The sequence below is a fragment of the Eretmochelys imbricata genome, chromosome 11 (genome assembly GCF_965152235.1).
Source record: "Eretmochelys imbricata isolate rEreImb1 chromosome 11, rEreImb1.hap1, whole genome shotgun sequence".
NCBI classification, from domain to species: Eukaryota; Metazoa; Chordata; order Testudines; family Cheloniidae; genus Eretmochelys; species Eretmochelys imbricata.
The window spans coordinates 69,724,068-69,747,175 of NC_135582.1; the positions used below are offsets into that span (position 1 = coordinate 69,724,068).

The window sequence follows — 23,108 nt, forward strand, 5'->3', positions numbered from 1 at the left end:
TGCTAACATAGCTCTGGGAGCAAGGGAAACAGGAAACAGCAGGTGCAGTGCCTCGAAGGCTGGCAAACACAGGTGTGGGTCGTGGGTGGCACTTCATTCCAAATAGCTTAATTGGCACTGCCAGCTGTCCGGCACTGGTTTGGAAAGCGTGGGGTTGGATTAACCGCTGGGCCTTGTGTATTTGTGGGCAGGCCTGTAACTAAACCAGACAACAGCAAAGAGGAAGGATGGGCATTTGGATAAGGCAGTGGGCTGGGACCCAGGAGATCTGGGTTCAATTGCGAACTCTGCCAGAGACTCCCTGGGTGAAGTGTTTAGGGCGGGATTTGAAGGGAGCAGAGTTAGGCCAATCTGAAGTGCTTTTGAAAATCCTGCTCATCACTCTCTCTGCTTCAGTTTTCTCATCTGTAAAATGGGGGTAATCCTGCCTTGCTGGCTGATCTATTCAGACTGTACATTCTTTGGGGCTGGGAATTTCTCTCACTATGTGCAAGTCCAGCACCTAGCACAATGGGGCCCCGATCTCAGGCAGGGCCTCTGGGCGCTACTGGAATACAAATAATTCATAACAGAGATGGCTGTGGAGCAGCTCTAGAGGCAAGTCCCAATGCTTTGAGTCTCTTCCTTGTGTGGCCTAAGAAGAAAAGTCTTCATTACTTGCATAACCCATGAAATCTGTGCAAACGTGCAGCGGCTGCAGTCCCTTCCCAGCCACCCCAGGGAGCTGACACTTGCATCAGGCTGTTTACTTATCTTGCCTCTACTTTCCATTTGAGACATCTGCTTCTCAACAGGCAGCCCAGGGAAGCGGGTGGCTGTTATTTCCGGGATGGATTCCCAGGGCTGAATGCTCCCTTCCCCTCCTCTAGCCCAGCTGCGTTCCTTGATGCTACACACCACTGATTTATCAGGCCACAGCTGCTCTTGGTGGGCAGCCCTGACAAGCTGCAGAAAATGTTCCTTTTTCTGCCTCTTTGCCTGCGTGGTCCTGGCTGTGTCCTAGGGTAGTGCTGATCTTACTAACTGGTCAGTTCTAATGCTGCACAGAGAGAATGCTTAGTGTCTAATTGCAACACATGGCTTCATGATACAATGGGTCTGATCCTGGATATCAATACTGCCCAGATTCTGTGGGGATAGGAAAAGGCATATTATTTCCTCAAAACCTAGGAGCAACCCATCTGAGGAGTATTGTCAGAGCTGTATGATAAAGTTTGTACCGTGTCTACCTGTTTCTGGATTAAGCTTGTCAGCCCTGTATTTTGATACACTTAAAAACAGTAAAAAGAAAGATGCCATCCTACTCCCTACTGATAACTTCCTAGATACCATGGTGACAGACACAATATGAACACCATGGGCAGAGACAAACAAGTGTGTTTACAGGGTCACACCATAGACAAGCATGTTTTCTGGCATAGCATTTAGCAAGGAGGTGGCTAACTCTGTCCATTTGGTATTTTGTGGTGTACCCATGGGTGGAAACAGAAATCTGTCTTTTCCAAGTTGCTGTTCACAGAAAAAGGAGTCTGTTTTTATGACATTTCCTTCCGTTTATAAGGCTTTTCCTGAGCAGACGTGGAGTTGAATAAAAAACCCAAATCCAATCTTTGGGGGTATTTGAAATGCAAACCTTGATCAGAATTTTGCAAGTGGCCACATTGTCTTTAGCATGGATTGAATCAAAACCGTGACTTAGACCCATCTAGATTTTGGGGTGTTTGGGATGCGCCTGTGTTTGCCAATTCATGACTGGTGTTTGGTTTTATGAGATCGTAGCCAGTTGACATAAAGTTAGAGCAGATCCAAAGTTGCTCTTATTTATGCAAATGGACCCAGGCCAGTGCAGATGCACCATGAGAATCTGGGAGGAGCAACCTGATCCCTGAAGAGAGAATCTGGGACTCTGTTAAGTAGTTTTCTGGCAAAGAGCCGTTCTGCGAGGGTACAGCATATTGCTGGGGAATTGTGAAGAGAACAGCAAGCTGCACCCCAAGGAGTGTACGTGGAATGCCGACTGTCCCTAGAATATAACTTCAGCCCTGGGCTGGGAGAGAGATCTTCTCCCAGCACGCACACACACAAACTCAACCCAGGTGCCCTGTACGGCCGCTCGCCACTGCTCTGAGTCATTTACATCTCTGCAGCCAAGCATCTTCTTTCCGGATTCAGATGAACAAAGAGAAAAAGGCCTCCTGGACAAATAAAAGACTCTCTAATCATGCAGATGAAAGCTGCTTTGCACAAGCAGTTACGTGCAACATGGCCCAGCCTCACTCCTTTGACAGTGAAGCTGCTCATTAAAAGGAGACGTGTCAAAGTGCACAACAACAACAACACAGAGACCCGGACAAAGGAGCCATTAAAACCCAAAGGAATGCTGACCTCTCTGCTTTGTTCTAATGGAACACCTCCGAAGGAAAGAACAACTTGTGCGAGGCCTGCAGAATACATGAGGCACAAGCTCTTTCTTCCTTTAATTAATATTTGACTCACTTCCCATCCTTTATGGGTTGTCATCAACGCCTCATCACCAAAGCTGTCAATACAGACCGACTGAGTCATACAATTTAGGGATAAAAAAAGACCTGTGAAGGGACGGAGAGGAGAGCTTCTAGTGTGTTAACAGCGCAGAACGGCTCTGTCTGCCAGGGCTTTTCAGCTTAATAAGAACACCAAGTGAATGACCCTCCTCCTGCAGAGCAGGCCTGGAGACCTCTGTCTCTGGTGGGTTAAGTCAGTGAGCGTCTCTGCACTGCCCTGGCTCCGGTGCTGAATGGAACAGCTACTTTCTAGGTGTGAAAAAGTGATTCCAGTCCATGAAAGTTCAATACACCGCAAAGGACAAGGAAGGGTTTATTGCAAAACCAGTCGGAGGCTTTTCATCACTGATGTACCCCTGGACCATATACACTGCCGGTCCAACATGGGGGTCTGAGCCCAGCGTAGGGTGGGCTGGACGCTGGTACTTCCCTATGGGGGCTAATAGCTAGACTAGTCTAGGCAGGCCTCCCTGAGGACTGGAGGATCTACTCAGCAGCAGGTCCTCAGGCCCTGCCCAGCCACCAGCCCTTCACCTGCTCTTCAGGAAGCAGATATGGAGCAGGGCTGTCACACACAGGATCCCCGCATCCAGCCCGATTGCCAAGAGGAACCTCTGCTTTAGGAGGGTCCGCGCCACCATGGAGGGGCCTGGATTTGCTCCCAGTAACACTGAGTGTCCCCACTGAGACCGCACTATCCATGCCCGGGACTCCTGTTCTTTCACTGGCAGCACAGGACACAACACAGCAAGAGATGCCAAACGTCTGGGTCGCCCCGCCCGCATTTGCAGTCTGATGGCAAAATCTGCTTGGGACTCAGGGAAGGGCTGCTACAGGAGGAGGGGATGGGAGAAGTGGGTCTATGTCCTGGAGGCTGCTGAGGAGACATCTACACTTCAAAAAAACGTCCCACAGCAGTGAGTCTCAGAGCCCGGGTCAACTGATTTGGACACGCACTATGGGGCTAACCAGAGCAGCGAACGCATTCCTGTGCAAGCTGGAGTCTGGGCTCCGAGACCCTCTCCCATCGCCAGTTTTCAGCGCCCGGGCTCCAGCCCGAGCGGGATGCCTACACTGCTCTTTTTAGCCCCACAGCACAAGACCGAGTCAGTTGACCCAGGCTCTGAGACTCGCTGCCATGGGTTTTTTTTTTGGGGGCTGTGCAGTCTTACTCTGAGCCCAGTGGGTTAGCACAGGCCCAGCTGACAGGCACTCCTGAGTTCAAGCCCCATCTCTGCCACTTCCCTGATTTAGCACTGTGCACTTACAGAGCGCCTGACAGCTATTATTGAGCCAGACCTCATAACAGACCCCGCTCTCCAGCCCTTACAGCAACATCCCCTCACTGATGCCCAGCCCCGCTTGACAGGGCAGAGCAGGAGCTCATACTGCTGGGATTATCTTACACAGGGAAGCCCCTCTGGGTTTGCATGAGTGGCTGCTGCCGCGGAGAGCAGCTCCCTGCTTCCCAATTCACTATCCCTGATGCTGCAGAACATCATGGGGAGAGGCATCCAATGAACTGAGGTTCCCCACTGCACACACATACAAAACAGTGAGCAAATCTTCTATATTTTCACCCATCTTCTGCATCAAAGGCAGGGGGCAGGATTTCACCATTATACTTCACCACATTCCCCCCCATGCCCCACCTTCCAAAGAAGTGGGGAGGGCTTTGTACCCTCTCCACTAGCACTTTAGCAAAGCGTTTGCTGTTCTCAGAAGCCCAGATGAATGTCTCTGTTGAGTAGAAAGTATGCACCCCCATTGGTGGCCGATTAGATTTAGGGATGGGAAAAACTCAGGTAGTTTCCCGGCTTCAGTTATGATGTGGGTTGGTTTATGAACCACCCTAAGTCATGGGTTCTCAACTTGGGGCTCATGGACGGGCTGAGGCCACCTTGCACTTCCCTTATTGCTAAATGGGAGAGGGAAGCTGGATGTGTGTGTGTCCCAGCATGGTACAGATTGAGAACAACAGCTCTAGTCTCCAATGTAAGCATCCAGCCAGGGGGAAAAGGCAAAGATCTTAGGTGCCAGCACTGAGTGTCCAAGATGGGGTGTAGGAAAAGTCAATAGGTACTTGACTGTGGTGCAGTTATAAGACGTTAAGAGCAGAGGGAAGCTTAGGAACATAAATGGAAACATGGAGAATGGTGTGAGAATGGTACTGAGTTTTAGAGGGTAGGATGCATGCTACCTTCTGAGCATCACTGGGCGGGTCACTGCTGGAGGAGCTCATTTCTGGTTTTGGTTCATCCTTCTTCTTTTCCTCCTCTTCCTCAGAAGAAACTCCTTTGTCACTGATGTTGCTGGCTAACTCTTCCAGCTTCCTCTTCAATTCCTCCTCTTCCACATCAGGATCGGTGTGGGACTCAGGGGCCGGAGACTAGAGGTAGAAAAGCAAGCAATTCTCATTCTGTTGGTGTTCATGCAATTTGAAATTTGTTGGTATTTTAAGGCTTCCTGTGACATGCCTCTGCTAGCAAAAGGATAAAAGAGAGGGTTTATTCGGTCATTTATTTGGTCAAATGTAATGCAATGCTCTTGGGTGGATTGTTGGCAGCAGAATTCAAACCCAGGACCTCTGGATCAAAAGCAATAAGCCTCTACCTGAGATGGCTGTGCAGAGTCATAAATATCGATGAGATCCAACCACTAGCATGGGAGAGAGAGCCACACTGCGTGATGGTGGGTTACGCAATCACCACTTAGCATCTATTACTCATCTTCTCAAACAACCAGACCCTGGAGTCTTCCAGCTCACAGACCTCCATGAGATTCCATGTGTGGTATGACTCCATGTCAGATTTTACGTGCAATATGGATGACTTAGGGGCCAACTATCTTCAGGCAGTTTAGGGCCATCCCTCACATAACAAATACAAGCTGGAGCACACAAGTGGCAGGTTGTATCCCACAATAAGTTAGCTCCATCTGTGAATCCAGGCTAAGAAGCACACAGTGCTATCAGATCCTGAGCTAGATAGGCACCAGCCTAGTAACTTAGAGCAGCCTGTCCTAAAGAATGGACCTCCGAATAAACAGGGCTGGTTGAAAATTTTCCATCAAAACTTTTGACAGAAAATTGAGTTTTTGACTAAACAACATTTTCTTTGCAAAAAAGTCTCTGCTTCCTGCAGAAGATTTTGATTTTTTTTGTAAAAAAAGCCAAACCAATATTTTGGCTGAAACCCAAATGCTGAAATACAATGCTGTCACTAGATGCAACATGGCTATAGGCTCCCATGATGCACAGCTTCCCGTCTACAAGAGGGAAGAGTGTGGTGCATCATGGGAGATGTAGTCTGGCCAGGGAGCCTGGCCTATTGAGGAGAATAGGAGCATGAGGAACACAAACTACAACTCCTGTGAGGCACTCTGGCAGCATTCCCAACCAAATCAAAATATTTTAGTTTTTGACCAAAATATGTTGGTATTCAAATTTGTGCTGAAAAAAATCAAAATTTTCCACCAAGGAAAAACAAAAATCAAAAGGCCAACCCAGCAGAGCTAGCTGAAAAATGGTAAATACATTTCTTTGATCTAGAGAGGCACCGCATTTAAATCTTGGATTCTAACACCCCCAAATTTTGATGACGTTTGGATCTGGAGCAAGCACCAAACTTTTCACTTTGAACCCATCTTTCATTTTAACCAGGGAGAAATTACCCCCCCATTCAAGCCAGACCTGCATGAATCTTCATAATTGCTTTTGTCCCTTCTACTGAGCTATCAAATGTCATATAAATTAACTGCATGATTGCATGTAAAGGAAGCAAAGTGCCTAAATATCCTAAAATTGGAAACTCAAATTAGCACTAAGTGACCTACCGATGCACCAGCTGATTCAATGTCACAACAGAATTTAAAATTAAATTGATCTTCTTCCTTGATGGCCATTGAAACAAGGGCAATCACATGGAAAAGACAAATGTCCTTCTCAATTAGAATCTGCTACTCACAACACACCGATTATTACATTTAACGTAGCTATGGATTCCTGTGTCGTAACCCCAGCATTCTCATCCATTCTGGAAGCATTTACACACATACAGGAACATTGCTTAGACCAGTATAAATAAAACAAACAGTCTTGTTTGTGCAGAGAAAGCACCGACGTGGAGCTAATTTGAGGACCTGTCAGAATACCAGTGGCATGTTTGGAAAATGAATGGTTATCATTACATTCAGTTTTCTGATGAGACTTACAACCTGAAAAATGACAAGGGTCTAAAAGGTTAAAATAAATGGTTAAAAAGAAGAATCATCTGCCATTTGAAAATCATATTAGCCTTCATGGAGCTCGAGGACCTTTCTATCAATGGAAAGATGCACACTCACCAACCAATGCTGTATCCTCCTGGGCAGAAAGTTCTGTTCCTCTTTCAGGAAGCTCCAGAGAGACTAAAGCTTGTGGTAGGTGCTGGTGTACGTTTGGGGAGGGACAGAACTAAGCACCTTGGGGAGTTGGGTTATATGTTAGTCTGTCTATTGGTGCAATCAACATCCCAGTATTTAAACGAACGACTTCATCCCTGTCCTTTTGGCCACCACTTCTGTGGCGTGCAGGGCACCCTGACTTACTGGGTGTGTCTACACTGCAATCGGGAGATGTGATAGCAGTACAGCAGTTAGCTTTAATCAAGCTAGAATGGGAGCATGGCGTGGTGGAGCAGTTGCCTCCCTTCAAGCCTGCCTGGAACCCTGCGTACGTACCCGGGCGGTAAGCAGCGTAAGGCCTCCTGACGGCAGTGCAGACATACTCACTGATGCAGCCGGCGGCACTATCCACCTCCTACATATACCTTCTGTCTCCAGAAGCACCTCTCCTCCCCAGGTGCTGTGTTGTACAGCAGATTTCTTGTCTACTGCCTGTGTAAGTGGGAGCCACGTCTCCTGACGATGCAACGCAAGCTGCTTCAAAGGAGTTTGGGGGGACTGCGAAAGGAAATACTTTCGCCTGTTGTGCATAGCCCCCCAACTTGGCACTGTTACCTCTTCTGAGTGCACCAGGATTCTTTCCTCCAGACGGTTCAGCATGCGTTCAATAGCTGACATGCGTTTGTTGAGTTCAAATATCTATGGGAGAGGAGAGAGAAAGGGATACAGTATAGAACAGACCCCACCACCAGGGCAAGAATACAGTCCAGGGCAGATCTAATCAACAGAATGGAGAATGTGGTATAGAACAGAGCCCACCACCAGTGCCCCTGGCTAAGCATGAAATACAGAACAGATCACTAATAGAAAGACAATGGGTGTGGTTTTCAAAAGGGCCTAAGGGAATCCCGAGTAGAGATGGCCAAATTTTTCAGCCAAAACTTTTTTTTGGGAAGAAAAATGCAGATTCGGGTTGACTGAAACATTTCACAAATTCATGTCAATTTCATCATATCCTTTCAGTCAAATAGAAAATTTTTTTTAGCAAACCCTGAAACGCTTTGTTTTGACATGCTTGGTTTGATTTTTTAGTTTGAAATGACTTCCTTTTTCAAATTTCCATTTTATCTAAATGATTTAAACTGTTAAAAAAACAACACCCCACTTCAAATCAAACCCCAACTTTTCATTGTAGGTTGAACTCAACGTTTTGTTCAATCTGAAATTAATTTTTCTTTCAACTTCTCATTTTGATCAACTTTTTTTAAAAAAGTTGTTTTTGGGTTGGCCTAAAACCATTGTCTCCCCCTCAGTTTCCAGAAAATTGCCAGTGAACCAAAACACCAGTTATTTGCATGGCTCTATCTACTCAAGAATACAAGTCAAGGGGCTTGGTGTAGAATGAGGTAGGAAAAATTATATGCCTTTCAGATGCCCTTGGATTTGTTCCACCTGAATTTTCATGGCAAACTTAGACTGGAAATGCCAATATCAGAGAGAGAGAGGATAGGGAGGGAGGGCAGCTTGCCTGATGCAGGGTTTGCCTGTTGGTCAGTCAGGACATTGGATGCTCCATTGTGTTGCTGGTGTTTCCTGAACCCTTTTCCCTGAGCCCTGTTGCAGTAGAGGTGTTACCCCACCAACGGGATTTCCTGCTGCACAGTGCATTTTTTTAGCTGACCTTCTGTTTTTATGATGTGGACACCAGCCTGTCATTGACTGAGAGCATCAAACCATTATTATTGCCCCTTGGGAAGTGAATGGTCTCAGAAAGAAAATCATTTTATGTTCATTAACAGACTGGGTCTGATTCAAGTCTGGGCCAAGTTCCATGTCCCATTGATAAATCTTTCAGCCAGCTAGCACCCCATCAGCCTCTCTCTAATACACCAAGGAAAGAAGGTAACTATTCACCATGACACTTTTTGAATGGAAAACCACGCACAGAAGTGTTCCCTTTGAAATTTTCTGATTTTTCAATTAAATAAAAATGTTCATTTTTGGTTTTCAAAACCCAAACGTTTTTCAGTTTTATTTATTTATTTTTGGCTGCTCTGTCCGGTGAAGAAAAGGGGGGGGGGGAGTGGAGAAAAGAGGACAGAAAACTCAAAAACTGAAAATCAAAGACAAATACTTTTTTGATGTTCAAAGGCCAAAATGAAAATGTTCATTTAATAAAAATAAATAAATAAATAAAAATTGGAACATTTCAAAGGAAACCAATGCTTTTGGTAAATAATTACATTTCCTTCTAAAAGCCTTTTTTTAGGTAGAAAAAAAAAGATGAAAACTTGTTCTAAATGGAAATGACAATCTTCTCCACGTCATAGCCTGTTCTCATCAGATGCATCCCATTAAAAGATGAATGGCCAGTACATGAAACAAGAGAAATGTGTGTGTGTTTTTAACACTTCCTTCTTTCTTTTCATGCCACTTTTGTATTTGTTAATAGATGATTAATTAGATCCTCACAAGAACTTGGAGTGGCTGTGTCTGTTTAAAAGAATAACGTAAGCTCAGTAGATGAATGTAAAAAAATGGGTACGTCAGAGCAGACTACTGTAATTATCATCCTTAACAGAAAGCACCTTTAGTAGCATTAAATCCACATAGAGGCAGTAATCCAATAATTTCTAAAGTGAAGTCTCAGTAAACCCTGTTGGATCTGATGTGGCCAGCGCTTACATCACACCACGGCCAATAAGCAGGCTGAGACTTGCAGCTGTGTCACTAATAAATTAATCCATTAAAAGAGATGGATATAAGAGACGTACTTGATAGGTAATAGGTAAAAGATAGCTTAAGGTTTAAAGCTGAAATGCAAGAAACCTACAGGCTAAAATATTTAACTTAGCCAAATTAGGCCTTAGGAGAAATTTGCTATATTATAAAGATAAGTTAGCATAAGTAAATTAATAGTAAACCTGCTAAGCTTGTATCAATGTTTGTGATATGCTGATGTTTTGAAAATAACTGCTGAGTTTGGATAATAATGTCTATGAGAGCTCAGTAGACACCACAAGACGACCCTTAGTAGTTGGGATGAAATGTTAAAAACCTCCTTAAGGTAACTTGCCTGTGACTATTGTGATAAAGTGACATCAAGGGGAATGAACAAGCTAGCCTTTTGGAAAAGGGGCACCCCAAAAGTACTGGGGTGGGGAAGTTCAAATAAGGAAACGTGGTTAAAACCCTCATAAATACATGCTACCGTCAATGGGCGTCGGTGTAACACATTGTAAAAACTGTATCCTGGCTTGCCTGCCTGCCTTGGGAGATACCAGGATGGTGACCACTGGTGATGCAGATGATGGTGGTGGTGAGGATGATGCTGAGGATGATGAGTAAATCTCGTTTTTTCCGCAAAGGATGGTGTGTGTCGGGAAAATGCTAGACGTTCTGTATTGTACTCGCTCTCCTTTACCAGACTCCAGCATGTGTATGTTGTTTTCTTGGTTAAGAAAGGCAATTATTAAAGAAAGAGTACCGGTTAATCTCCGTTACGCGTCATTGGTTCCCCATCCATTGATAACCTCTGTACTGTAGTTGATCTGGGGGCTGAACTCTCACAGGTTAAAGTAGGTGTAAGCCCTCACCTTGGGGTGGGTAATTAAAGTAACTCATTACTCTACATAAGGCTACAGCTTGACCATCTGCTTCAAGAAGGGAATCCAGAAGAGAGGGCAAAGCCACACGCCCTTGTTTTAACAGTCCAAGTGGGAGTGTTGCCTTGATGAGGCAATACATTGGGTTAGAAAGGTCAGATCACAAAGAACCCCTATATAAATCGATAATGCTACTGAAAGGGCTCCTTGGGGATACCAGAGGCTGTTTGTCCAAGCTCTAAAAGTTTTAATACAAGCTAGCCACAACGTGAAGTGAGACTGGGTCAGCCTCTAGGTCTGCGCTGATGCACTCTCCCCCTGAGAACCAAACCCTCCCAAGGGCCCAGATTGTGCCCTCAGTTACAGCCACCCCGCCCCACGTAGGACACTGAGGTTACAGGAGTATAACTGAGAGCACAATTCAGCCCCAAGCACTATCGGGGGTCTACTGAGCTATTTCAGCAGTAATATGGTTACCCAGAGCCATGCTGTAAAACTGCAAAGACTCAGTCAGGCAAGTTCAAGGTACAATCAGATTAGTCCTTAGGCTTTGCCCAATTTATTAGAACCTAGTATATGCAACACCAGTTAGACTCAGGCTGGCGCGTCCTCCATAAATCTCCATTAGGAGCTATAATGTTGCTGTATTGGCTGCATGATGAGGGCTGGCAGACAACCTCTCAGCACTAAAGTTTTTTTTTAAAACCACAAACAAACAGTAGAGGACAGCTCCTCAGTTGGTGACTTCAGTGGAGCTAGGACAATTTACACCAGCTGAGGATCTGCTGCCAAAACCTCAATTATCCTATGAAGAGTCAGGAGACATCTGAAACCTTCCAGAATTTGGGGGTTTGGTTAATTCAGGGACCCCTATGTTTCTTGTTTGCTTTGCTTTTGGTTGGCATTTGCACATGGTATCACCTCTCTTTCCTGTATTGGGAACAGGCGACAAGGGTATTCTACATACAAGTATCCCAGAAGACTGGTTCATCCATTATGCATTCTGTTCACTTTGGGCCTGATTCAATACCCACTGACTTCCTGGGGGTTTGGACCATCCCTAAGTTGTGTGAACATTCGAAAGATATGAAGAAAGACATCTGAGGAGAAAACCAGGAGCACTTAACTCCATTGAAACACATGGGACTAGGAGAATTTTTGGAGGGAAACAGTGGGGAAGTGGTAAATATTCTGTTATAAAAATAAATTACCATAGTGGTTTCTATTTTTCCTGAAGCCAGTGGGAGTTTTAGCACCATTTTCAATGCGGCAAGGACTGGGCCCTAAACAGAGACCAACTATGTTTATCCATGATTCCAGTGTTGCCAACTCTCATAATCTTTTCACAGGTCTCATGATTGCTAATGTTTTTCCTTAAAGCCCCAGCTCCTGGATTCAGGTGATTATGTGAGAATCTCTATTTTAATTAAAAAAAAAAAGTTTCTAGTCCTCAGGGATGCAGAAAAAGCCTGAAGAAAAGAGTTCCTGCCCTCAAAGACTCGAAAAACCAGAGGAATAGCAGGAATCCTCCACCCCAACTTTTATTAAGAATCTCATGATTTTTAAGCCATTGTCATGATTTTGGGGTCCTGACTCATGATTACAATAAGGCACAGTTTTGTTTTGGTTAATTTTACCAGTGAGGATGATTGACCCCTGGAACGAACTACCCAAAGAAAATTGTGGACTCTCTATCTCTTGAAGATCTCAGATTAAGACTGGATGCTGTTCTAGAAGCAATGCTTTAGTCAGACACAAGTTATTAGGCTCAATACAGGGGTAACTAACAGATTAAATTATTGGGCCTGTGCTATAAAGGAAGTGAGATGGTTCCTTCTGGCCTTACACTCAATGAATCTATGATTTTTTGAACACTTGGGGTTGGCAATACTTTATGATGGTGTTTCATAGAATCATAGGACCGGAAGGGACCTTGAGAGGTCATCTAGTCCACTCCCCTGCACTTGTGGTAGGACTAAGTAGGATCATCTTTGTAGGATCAACCTAATTATCTGCAAAGGAGTCATCACTACTGTGGGCTCAGGGTTGCCAGGTGTCCGGTTTTTGACCGGAAAGTCTGGTCGAAAAGGGAACCTGGCAGAGTCCGGTCAGTACTGACCAGACACTAAAAGGCTGGTTACGGCAGGCAGGGGGGGGAGTGGCAGCCTGTTGCCCGGCCCTGAAGAGGCGGCTCCCTCGGCAGCACGCGCGCACCAGCTCGGGCCGCAGACGGCCCCTTTGCAGAGCCTGGCTTGCGGGGCTGGGGCAGAAGACAGAGTGGGGGACCCACGGCGAGTGGGGTAAGGGCTCTCAGCAGGCATAGAACGTTCCCCAGGAGGGAAGGAGCTCGAGCTGCCCTGGCAGCCGGCGCTTCCCCTGGCCGAGCTCTCAGGCGGCTCCAGGGCAGGGAGGGTGCGAGCGGGCGAGGAAGGGGGCTGCTGGGCAGGGCAGGCAGGGCTGTTCCTAGCTATTCTGGGGCCCTATGCAGCCCCCCCATGGGGTGCGTGTCTGGGGCCCCAGGCTTCCGCGGGGGGCGGGGCTGGCTTGGGGGGCAGGGCTGGCTTGGGGGGCAGGGGGGAACCACCCCCTTGCACTCACCGTTGGCGAGGCTGGGGCCGGCCCTGCTGCATTTCTCAGGGGAGTGGAGGCGGGGCTGGGGCGGAGCAGGGGTGGGGGTCATGGGGAAGAGGCGGGGCAGGGGCTGGAGCAGCATGCCCCAAATTTCCTGGTGCCTTACGCAGCTGCGTACTTTGTGTATGGGTAAGGACGGCCCTGAGGGCAGGCAGTGCAAAGGGGGGCAGGTGGGGGGCTACATCCTAGCTCCCCAGCAGGGCTGCCTGGCTGCACCTGAGTGGCCACAGTGCTCTTCTGACCTGCACTCCCAGCCCGCCTGGGAGCTGGGGTTTGCAAGTCCCTTGGGGCTGCTCACGCTGGAGTTGAGGGGGAGAGCAGCAAGCGACAGGGGGAGAGGAGTGAGCGGGAGGGGCGAGGCCTTGGGGGAAGAGGTGGGGCCGGAGGCAGGGCCTCAGAGGCAAGAGGTGAGGCAGGGGCATACAGTTTTCGGACATTAGAAAGTTGGCCTCTCTATGTTATCATCAGAGCAGTTAGACTAGGGCATTATGGATAAACGTTAGGACAATGTTGCAAGACTTAGCTGTGCACCTCTTATTGATGGGCATGACATTGCTAGATCTCCTGACTGCTATAGGCGGACGAGTTTGACTCCTCTGGCTTAAAGGCTGCTCTGGAGAGCTTTATCAGTGGTGATCCCAGGTGAGCTTTGTGATACCATCTTACCGCTTTTTCAGGCCAGCCCATTTGTTCTCCAGTATGAAAAGTGGTTGTTCCCCATTTTTCCTCAGAGGCTTTTTGGCCTGAAAATAATATTTGGTTGAACAATTCTTCCTCTAAAAAACAGAAAGGTGTATTCAAGCAGGTAATTTTTTCCGTAAGAGTAGAGCTTGTTGAAAAACAGGATGTAATTTGAAAATGGTTGCTGAAATTATTAGATCTTTTTTCCCATTGAAATTTGTAGTCATTTTTATGAAGACATGTGCCAAAATTGCAAGTTTTGTCAAAGATTCTTGGCCAGCTGTACCTAAAAACTGATGCTGTGTGTTGGACCCCAGGATCTGCTTTGTTACGGGGAAGCAGTGTGGCCTAGTAAATAAATCACGTGGCTGGAACTCAGGACACCTGGGTGCTATTCCCAGTTTTGCCACTGGCCTGCTGAGTGACCCTTTGGGCAAGTCCCTTTGTGCCTCAGTTTCCCATATATAAAATGAGGATCAGGATCCTGCCCTCTTTTTCCAAAGTTGTTTTGAGCTCTGCTGATGAAAAGTGCTAGAGAAGAGCTAGGGATTATTATAATTTACATTTTCTAGTCATTTCCAGAAAAGCTATTTTGTAGTAAGTGTGTGGTTTTTCTCTTTTAGGTTTAAATCTGTCCTTTTTCAATAAACTGTCACACTGATCCGAGTATTGTTTTGAAGTCAATAAGCCAGCGTGGCTGTATACGAAAGCGGAATTTGGCCCTATTTGCCCACGGTAACGTACTGTGTTCATTGCATGTGCATACATATATCCAGTTCATGTTTTATCATTTAATGTAAAATGAAGGACAGTCACTACTTACAATATGCATTGAAGGAATTTAGGAAGAGGAGGGAAAGCACAGTCTTGTTTAAAACTAGCTTTCAACATGTAAGCCTCAGCTTTCATGCTCCTCGGGTCAGAGTGCACATTTGTTGCCCACCCCTAGACACCCACTGAATGCAACTGATATTTAGGATGTGCAAAGAACCCAGACACGTCCACTTCTTGTAAATGTAGCTTGGAAATTGGCCTGTATGTTAACTGCATGTTTGCTTGTTCAAACACCACCGTGTGCTTTTGTTTATTGGATGAGCAAGGTTTTCTGCTGAATCAACCTGCGGTTTTGTAATCTGTTTAAAACCTTCAATACAGGGGGAAGAAATCTAACTCCCTTCCCCCCACCCTAAAATAAGCAACATTTGCAGCTTTTCCCCTTGGGATCACTGATCAAAGGTATGAGATGAGTCAGAGTGACTGTTTCCAACTGCCTTGGGAACACTCCAAGAGCGACAAAAGAAGAAGAGGATCACGAAGGTGAGCAGCTATTCCACTCCAAGGCTTCATTGGCTCCTAAAGCACTGATCCATTCATGTGAGTAAAGCCTTTTTCAGGTGCATAGGAAACTACAGGCAGCTTATAGACTAAATGGAACAGGCTGGGCTTTTTATTACAGCTAAATGGAGCGTGAAGTAGAACTCCATTTCCTCTTCTTGCTGAACTAAAAAATGTGGTGGCGAATAGGACAGAGTGGGGAAACGACGATAGGCCCAGCAATGTTCCGTGTAAAGAAGGGGACAGAGATAGAAGGGCCTGGTCTCTCTCCGCCCAGGACATAACTCGGGAGCATTGATAGGCTTTAAATGTGCACTTCCAGAACCACACCTGGTTACACTGGTGCAACCCGCAATGGAATCAACCCGCTTCCCTTCTGGATCTGAGAGCAGAACGTGGCCCACAATGTGGCATGGGATATGAATAGTTAGGTGCCAGCCAGCCATAAAATGGTACCGGGAAAATATCTTAAGAGACAGATCCTAGACTCTGGGCAGGTCTATACTAGAGCCGAGATTGACGCTCTGAGATCGATCCACTGGCAGTTGATATAGCGGGTCTAGTAAAGACCCGTCAAATCAACTGCAGATTACTCTCCAGTCGACCCCTGATGAGAAGAGTAAGGTAAGTCGACGGGGAGATTTTTTCCCATCGACCCCCCCCACAGTGTAGACCCCATGATAACTAGACCTTAGGTACGTTGACTCCAGCTACGTTATTCACGTAGCTGGAGTTGTGTAGCATAGGTCGATTTACCGCGGTAGTGTAGTCATAGCCAAAGTTACAGCTCCTTTCACTACTCTGGCAATGCAAAGGGGCTGCAAAACCAACTTAGCCAGTCTCCTGGGGATTCTCTCTGCAGTGGTGGACTCTCTGGTATATCTACTCCAGGCCACACCGTTCTTGGCCCCTAGCATAGGGCTTGTGAGTGGGATCAGTGGTTGTGGCTGGAGTGCCCCTGTGCTGCTGGACTGATCCCTTGGTTTTACAGGCAGTTGCAGTTGCTTTCTTGATTGCATACAGTGTGCTCTCTCTGCCCTCTCACCATCCATCAGAGCAGCTAGTCCAGCTCTGGAGAAGATTATTATTTCACTGTACCAGAGCCACCATTTATGAGACCCATCTGCCTGAACCATTCTCTTTCAAAGGTGACTTAGGTTGCAGAGTCTCAGCCACGGAACAGATCATACAAGTTACTGGGAATGGTTTAAAATCCCTTTGTTACCTGATTTCCGGAGTGGTTTATATTCTCCTGGGAGGAGGCTCTGTTTCGGCGTTTCATGTGATGGGGCTGGCAGACAGGTATCTTCTGGGCTCCCTTTACGTCCTCATCGGAGGTGTCCCTATCCGCCGAGTACTGGGGTCGGTGCTGCTTGTTCCATGGGCTGCCTTTGGGGACAGAACGGGTTCGACTCACTGGAGGCCCAGGGCAGGGATTATCATCTTAGGTTTCAGGAAAAGCCCGCGGAAGGATGGGTGAGGGGAGGTGAAAAAGGAAACAGCAACAATGTTAGGAAAAAGCACTAAATAGCTTTACAGAACACCAGTGACTTCAGTGGACTTTGTATCAGTTCCTCAGACCAGACGCTCACAAGCCTGCTAAATAAATCACACTGTGATGCCTCGTTAGAAGAGCTGACAAGTTCTTCCCTTTCCAAACTGTAGCAGTGGATACTCTAACAGCAATAGCTTATTCAAAGCAAAAACGAATGCATCCTCTGCGAGAATACCCATAGTGTCCTATACTCACCACGCCAAGCTTTCAGGTAACAAAGTTAGAGGGCTTTTCACGTCAGCAAAGAGAAAGCTACGAAACGCTTCGATATAAAGCCCCTGAGCTCATTCAAGGCGTGTGTCAGAAATCCCTTACTTTCAGTGAACTGCATCATGTAGGCATTGAAAAACAACTGTTTCATCGGGGCTACGGGGGGGTTGTTATCCAGAGGTAACATTTAAGAGAGCAGATATATCAGTGGGGCTCGAAACCCAGTTTAAAATAATTCGAGTGCTCAGAACAAACAGGATTGACATTACAGTTTCTATGCTACATTGGATGGAGCGTGGTCTAACGATCAGAGCACACAGGATCCGTCTCTTGCTATGTGTATGTACAGTACTGCTCTGTGCCTCTGCTTTCCAGTCAGTTAAACTAGGAATCGTCCCACTTAGGGTTTTTGCAAGACTTAATTAAGAGACCCTCACCCAAAAGGTGCTTTATGGGGCAAAGTATTATCTCACAGTGAAAAGCATCTTACAGGACTTCAGTGAGGCAGCTGGACTACTTAGCGGATTGACAATGGTCTAGGGAACTTTCACTGTTATATTCACGGGTTCAAATCCAGCCCAGGTAGCTGCTGACTGAGCTCTATCTAGCAGCTACTTCCCTCATGTATGTGACATTCATTGGTGGTCTCAGCCTGGTTCCTGGTGGAGACAGGTCCACATCCCAAGACCCACTTGCCCAACTGACACCGTTGCTGGCAGGCTCAGTACCAAGACCAAGGACTGGAATGATTCCCCACAGGCGAACTCTCCCGAACAAGATGTCGGGGCAGTGCAGGGAAGTGTGAATTACCACAGCTGTGGGTGGATCAAGGACTTCACCTACCAGACAGTAAATAGTCTACATTTTCACTAGTCTTGGGAGCTGAGTTCAGAAAACCTAATCTGAAAACCAATGAAGTCAAAGGGAATTTTTCCATTGATTTCAGTGCACTTTGGATCAGGCCTCAAACCTGGGAGAAATGAATAAAAGCCTTTTTAAATGCTTTTTAAGTCAGTTCCAGAGTGTTATTTTTATTTTATATAGTACCTCCATTTTATTTACCTCTAGCTCGGCTAATCTCAGTGGTCACAGTCACCTGGGTGTAAATAAATCCAGCCAATACATTAAAAACACACGGGAGATTATATTTTAGGACAGCCCATGTTTAAGCTATGCACCATGCACATTTTGCTTTGTTACCCTGGTAGGAGAAAGCACATTAGTGAAAGAAGAATTTGTTTTCTTTAATCTCATTCGCTAGAGTACTTATAGTATCCATAAACTCCTGATCCTCTCAGGAGAGGGTTTGATTGCACCAGGCTCCGGAGCCAGAGAAATCTCCCCAAACAGATTTAAGCATGACAGTACACTTTAAATGAGTACATTTGATGCACAACTTGAAAATGAGGACATAAGCTGTCATCATGCCATACGCAACTGAGCCACTGCTCTGCCACGGTGGCCAAATCCTCATCTGGTGTAGATCAGCAGTGCTCCACTGACTTCATTAGAACTAGGATGATTTACACCAGATGGGAATCTGGCTGAGCAAGTTAAAATGTGGCTGCACTCAGGCCTGAAGCAAGGCTACTTTGGCTTTCAATTTCATCTGACACGCTAAGCAAGGTAGACCTGAGAGACCTCCTCGCACAGCCCAGAGCGCCGCAGGGAGTGAGGCTGGTGATTCGGAAGGTGGCATTCCTTGCTTTGGAGCCAGGATGATCGGTTGCTTATGCCCAAATGACCAGCTAGCTACATAAGCGGATTTGCATGTGCAAATCAGATGGACGGTTATGCACCTGAAAGTCAGGCCCTGTGTGTTTTAGTAGTTTAGTTATTTTTTAAGAGTCTGGAACCATTAACATTTCCATTCTGTTAGAACTGCTGGCCCAGCTGCTTTTCCTCAAATGGGACAGGACACTGGTCAGTGTAGCCTACCAGGTTTGGGATTCCTTTCCAGGCTCTTCCTTCGTGAGTTCACTGTCAGCCGGACCTCGGTGCTAAACTCCTGCTCTGGAGGGGTCATATGTTGTCCCTGCTCCTGAAGGATCTGGTGGAACACTGCAGCCAGGTCTGCTTCAGCAACCATTGTCTCCTTCTGGGAGGTGTCCTCACCAGCATCAGGGAAATCCGGGAATGACTGAGAAGAGAGGACATGGGTCAGTACCTATAAATAAGCAGTGTGGCCCTTTCCCCATAACCCACTTTCAAGGAAAATATTTTCAGGTTATTTTTCCCCACCAGTGAATTAGTGGATCAACTCTCTAGTTCCAATTCCTGAACCAAGACCTAAAAGTGGATGGGATTTGAAATGCTTGCCTAAGGAATTAGTACACCCCACTGCCATTAGTTTTAATTGGAATTGGGCATCACAATCCCCTAAGCAGCCTTGAAAATCTCAGCCCATGTGTCTATGTTTTTAAAATGTCAAGTCCTTTTACTGAATAAACAATAATGTGGCTCCCAAAACCCTGGTTATATTCAGATGGTTCTTAAAGAGAGTCATTTTCTCATAGGCTACAAGCACACTCCTTCACAAAGACAGGCTAGAACCAACCTACACGGTTTGCCCCAAAAGCTTTATCAAACTTATTTTGGAGTTTGAAAACTCCCAGGTTTGGTTGACTTTTCAACTAAAAAGTTATTGTTACATTTCTCAGCACTTTCTGGTTCTACCCAGGAGACGGGTTTTAAGTGATGAGGTAGCAGGAAAAAGAAAAAAAAGGCAACTCAGTATTTCTGACTTAACCAGAAGCAAGAATGGATTATCCAGTCTTGCAACTCCATGAAGTCTGCACGGTGTGAATTAAGGCTGAGATCAGCACCCAAACATCTGGGCTCTTGTACAAATTGAACCACTACTCTTTACTTTTGAGGTTTGCACACCACTAGCCTGTGTGCAAGTCAGTTCGGAACATTTCAGAAAAACTCTGTCTGCCTTTTGGACATCAAGCAAGAGACGCTGCTTTTTTGTGCATCAAGTAGAATACATGGATCTTTTATGACAGGACAAGGTGGGTGAGATAATGTCTTTTATTGGACCAACTTCTGTTGGTGGAGATAAACCTTTAGAGCTATGCAGAGCTCTTCTTCAGGTCTGGGGAAGGAAGAAGAATCTCTTATGTTGTACATGCTACGTCGAGGTGTGACTTTCACAGTCATTGGGTGTGTTGTTCAATCTAGGTACAGTAGAACCTCAGAATTAGGGACGCCTCACAAACAGAGGTTGTTCGTAACTCTGGAATGTTCATAACTCGGAGCAAAATGTTTTGGTTGTTCTTTCAAAAGTTTACAACTGAACATCGACTTAGTACAGCTTTGAAACTTTTCTATACAGAAAAAAAATTCTGCTTTCCCTTTATTTTTGTAGTAGTTTATGTTTAAGGCAGTATTGCACTGCATTTGTTTTTTGTTTGTTTTAGTCTCTGCTGCTGCCTGAATGCATACTTCCCGTTCCAAATGAGGGGTGTGGTTGCCTGGTCTGATTGTAACTCTGGTGTTCCTAACTCTGAGGTTCTACTGTACTAACATCTCTCAGTTTGCAATGGCTGGTAACAGCCACTGATGACCGGAAGAAGTATCGATGTATTATGAAGCTGGTTTTGTACTCTTCTGCACAACTGTTATGCAATAATTATGCAAAATTGTTGTTTTTCAGCTCTGGGAAATCTTCCGCTACCCATACAATTCCCTCTCTTTTTCAGAAGGTCAATCTCCATGTGGCTTGCTGTGACAGGCCAAGCCAATTAGGAGAGCCAGGCCCCAGGAGTTTTGCAAACAATAAGAACAGCTTTGCTTGTCAAGACTTTATGGATCAGTCTTTTTAGATGGCCTCAGCTCCTCCCCAGAGGGGCCTGCCTCAGCGTAAACACAGGAACAAAATTACAGAGAAAACAGATGTGTGTTGGTTATATGCCTGTCCTACTTAGAGAAGCACTTCCGCTCCCTTCAGGTTTCCCACAGAACAGGGAGAAAAGAGTCTTCATATTTCCCACTCCTTTCCTCAGCAGACTTTGACAGAACCCAGTACTACAATTGTGGATACAAGGACTACAATTCCCAGCCTGCCTTGCTCGCCATCTCTAGCAAGAGCAGCTAGCTGGAACCACAAGAAGCCAACTTTATCCCTTTCCATTGAGGCTAGAAATGAACGGAGCCTATGTTCATGTGGGATTGCAAAGAAACAGAGACTTATCCGATTCCTGCAGGGGCCAATTTAAAAACAAGTAATTAAACCCAGAAGAAAATGAGACCAGAGGACACAATCTTTTCCAAATCTCCTGCCATCCTAGCTCACCAGTCCTCACTCCAATTCACTATCCTCATTCTGATTCATGGCCATCAAGAGTAAGGTCTATGTGGCAGAAAAAAAAGCAAGGGGGAAAAGCTAATCAACATCATACCTTTGGAAACTCCAAGCAGCTGGACAGTGGAAGACAAGAAAGGAAGGGAGCAAGGCACGAGAGAACAGCAGTCCTCAACCACCTCCCCATACCTGGTGGCCATCCTGGTTGACCGGAGTCTGAGAAAGCTGCAAAGATTGACGACGTGATTGAGCAGAATATTCTGAGTCCAGTTCAAAATCAAAGGGATGAACAGACAGCAGGCGCTTTGTCTTGCGCATCTTAGAAAGCGGAAGAAAGAAAAATTCAGTGTAAACACAGCTAGTCTTTAAAAAGGGGTCTGATGACTCTTTCAGCCCATAACGATCTATCTCTGCCTATGTTACTGGTTGTGTCTTTTCTTCTCTACTGGCTACAGATCTGACATTACTGGTTTGCCTAATTGTATTTATGGATCGAATGTTGCTCTCTCTTTCTGCCATGCAACCCTGCTGACATGTCAGTGGAGCTGTCTGGGTGGTTGAGGGCAGAATGTGGGTCACATTTCTTCCTATTTAAAGGGTAGATGTGTAAATGAGAATGGGAATGATATCCAATATTGGTGTGGATCCGATGAGCAAGGTCTGTTCCAGTGTGCTTTGAAGTGAATGGAAAGACTCCCTAAGAATTCAGTGATCTAGGAGGGTGGTGAAACGCTGGAATGCGTTACCTAGGGAGGTGATAGAATCTCCTTCCTTAGAAGTTTTTAAGGTCAGGCTTGACAAAGCCCTGGCTGGGATGATTTAATTGGGGACTGGTCCTGCTTTGAGCAGGGGGTTGGACTAGATGACCTCCTGAGGTCCCTTCCAACCCTGATATTCTATGATTCTATGATCTTTCGGTCAAGACCATAGTATTCTGGGCTGTTGAGGAGAAACTCAACTGGAGGTTCATTGAGGACTTATGGGGAAGTGAGATTGGCTCAGATTTCACAGAGAATTCCAACAGCTGCTATGGAATCCTCAAACATGCGTCCCCCTTTTCAGCCAGGGGATCCTTCAGAGATAGCCACAGCTAGGAGGCACTGCCCTCTCCGCTCCTTAAAATGCCCCTTGCAATTAGATCTAATTTATTTGGCCTGTGTGGAATTTTACACTTCATTGTGTGATGCTTATGCCCCCAAAGGAGATCCTTCACCAAACTAAGACGATGTCTACACTAGCGTTTTTGTCAGTAAAACTTCTGTCCATCGGGGTGTGAAACCTCCCCCCCGACCGACAGAAGTTTCACCGACAGAAGCGCCGGTATGAACAGCGCTGTGTTGGAGGGAAATGCTCTGCTGCTGACACAGCTACCTCCGCTCGTGGAGGGGGGGTGTTAATTACGCTGATGAAAGAGCTCTCTCCCACAGGCATAGAACGGCTACATAGGAGACCTTACAGTGGCCCAGCTGCAGCGGGTACGGCCATGCCACTGTAAGGGCCGTAGTGCAGGCATAGTTCTGGGGAAGGATAGTTTGTATCTTTAACTGGTTAGATTGAAATGAAGTGACTGCATTTCCAGGAGGCCAACTGAAAGAAACAATTACCTCCCCAGATAATGCCAATGATTTAACAAATGGATGTGGTAATAAAGCTGGCTAAGGGGCTGACCTATAGAAAATGAAATGTGACGTTTAGAATCTATTTAACAATACCTAGCTCGCACTTACGGCTTTTCATCTTAAAAGTGCTGTATAAAGGAGGGTCAATATTATTATCCCCATTTTACAAAGAGAGAAAATGAGGCAGAGAGGGCCAAAGTGACTGCAACAGGTCACCCAGCAGGCCCAGGACTAGAACCC

General features: G+C 46.0%; 1 protein-coding gene across 1 annotated transcript in view; it reads right to left on the reverse strand.

Moving 5' to 3' along the window:
• The window catches only part of MLPH (melanophilin), a 63,524-nt gene that overhangs the window by 18,085 nt on the left and 22,331 nt on the right, over positions 1-23,108 (reverse strand). Inside the window, exons 6-10 of the mRNA XM_077829928.1 lie at positions 21,439-21,567; positions 18,882-19,083; positions 16,404-16,621; positions 7,542-7,625; positions 4,744-4,932 (exon numbers count right to left, since the gene is read on the reverse strand). Of these exons, the coding sequence (XP_077686054.1) occupies positions 4,744-4,932; positions 7,542-7,625; positions 16,404-16,621; positions 18,882-19,083; positions 21,439-21,567 (822 nt within the window). The remainder of the gene's footprint in view (positions 1-4,743; positions 4,933-7,541; positions 7,626-16,403; positions 16,622-18,881; positions 19,084-21,438; positions 21,568-23,108) is intronic.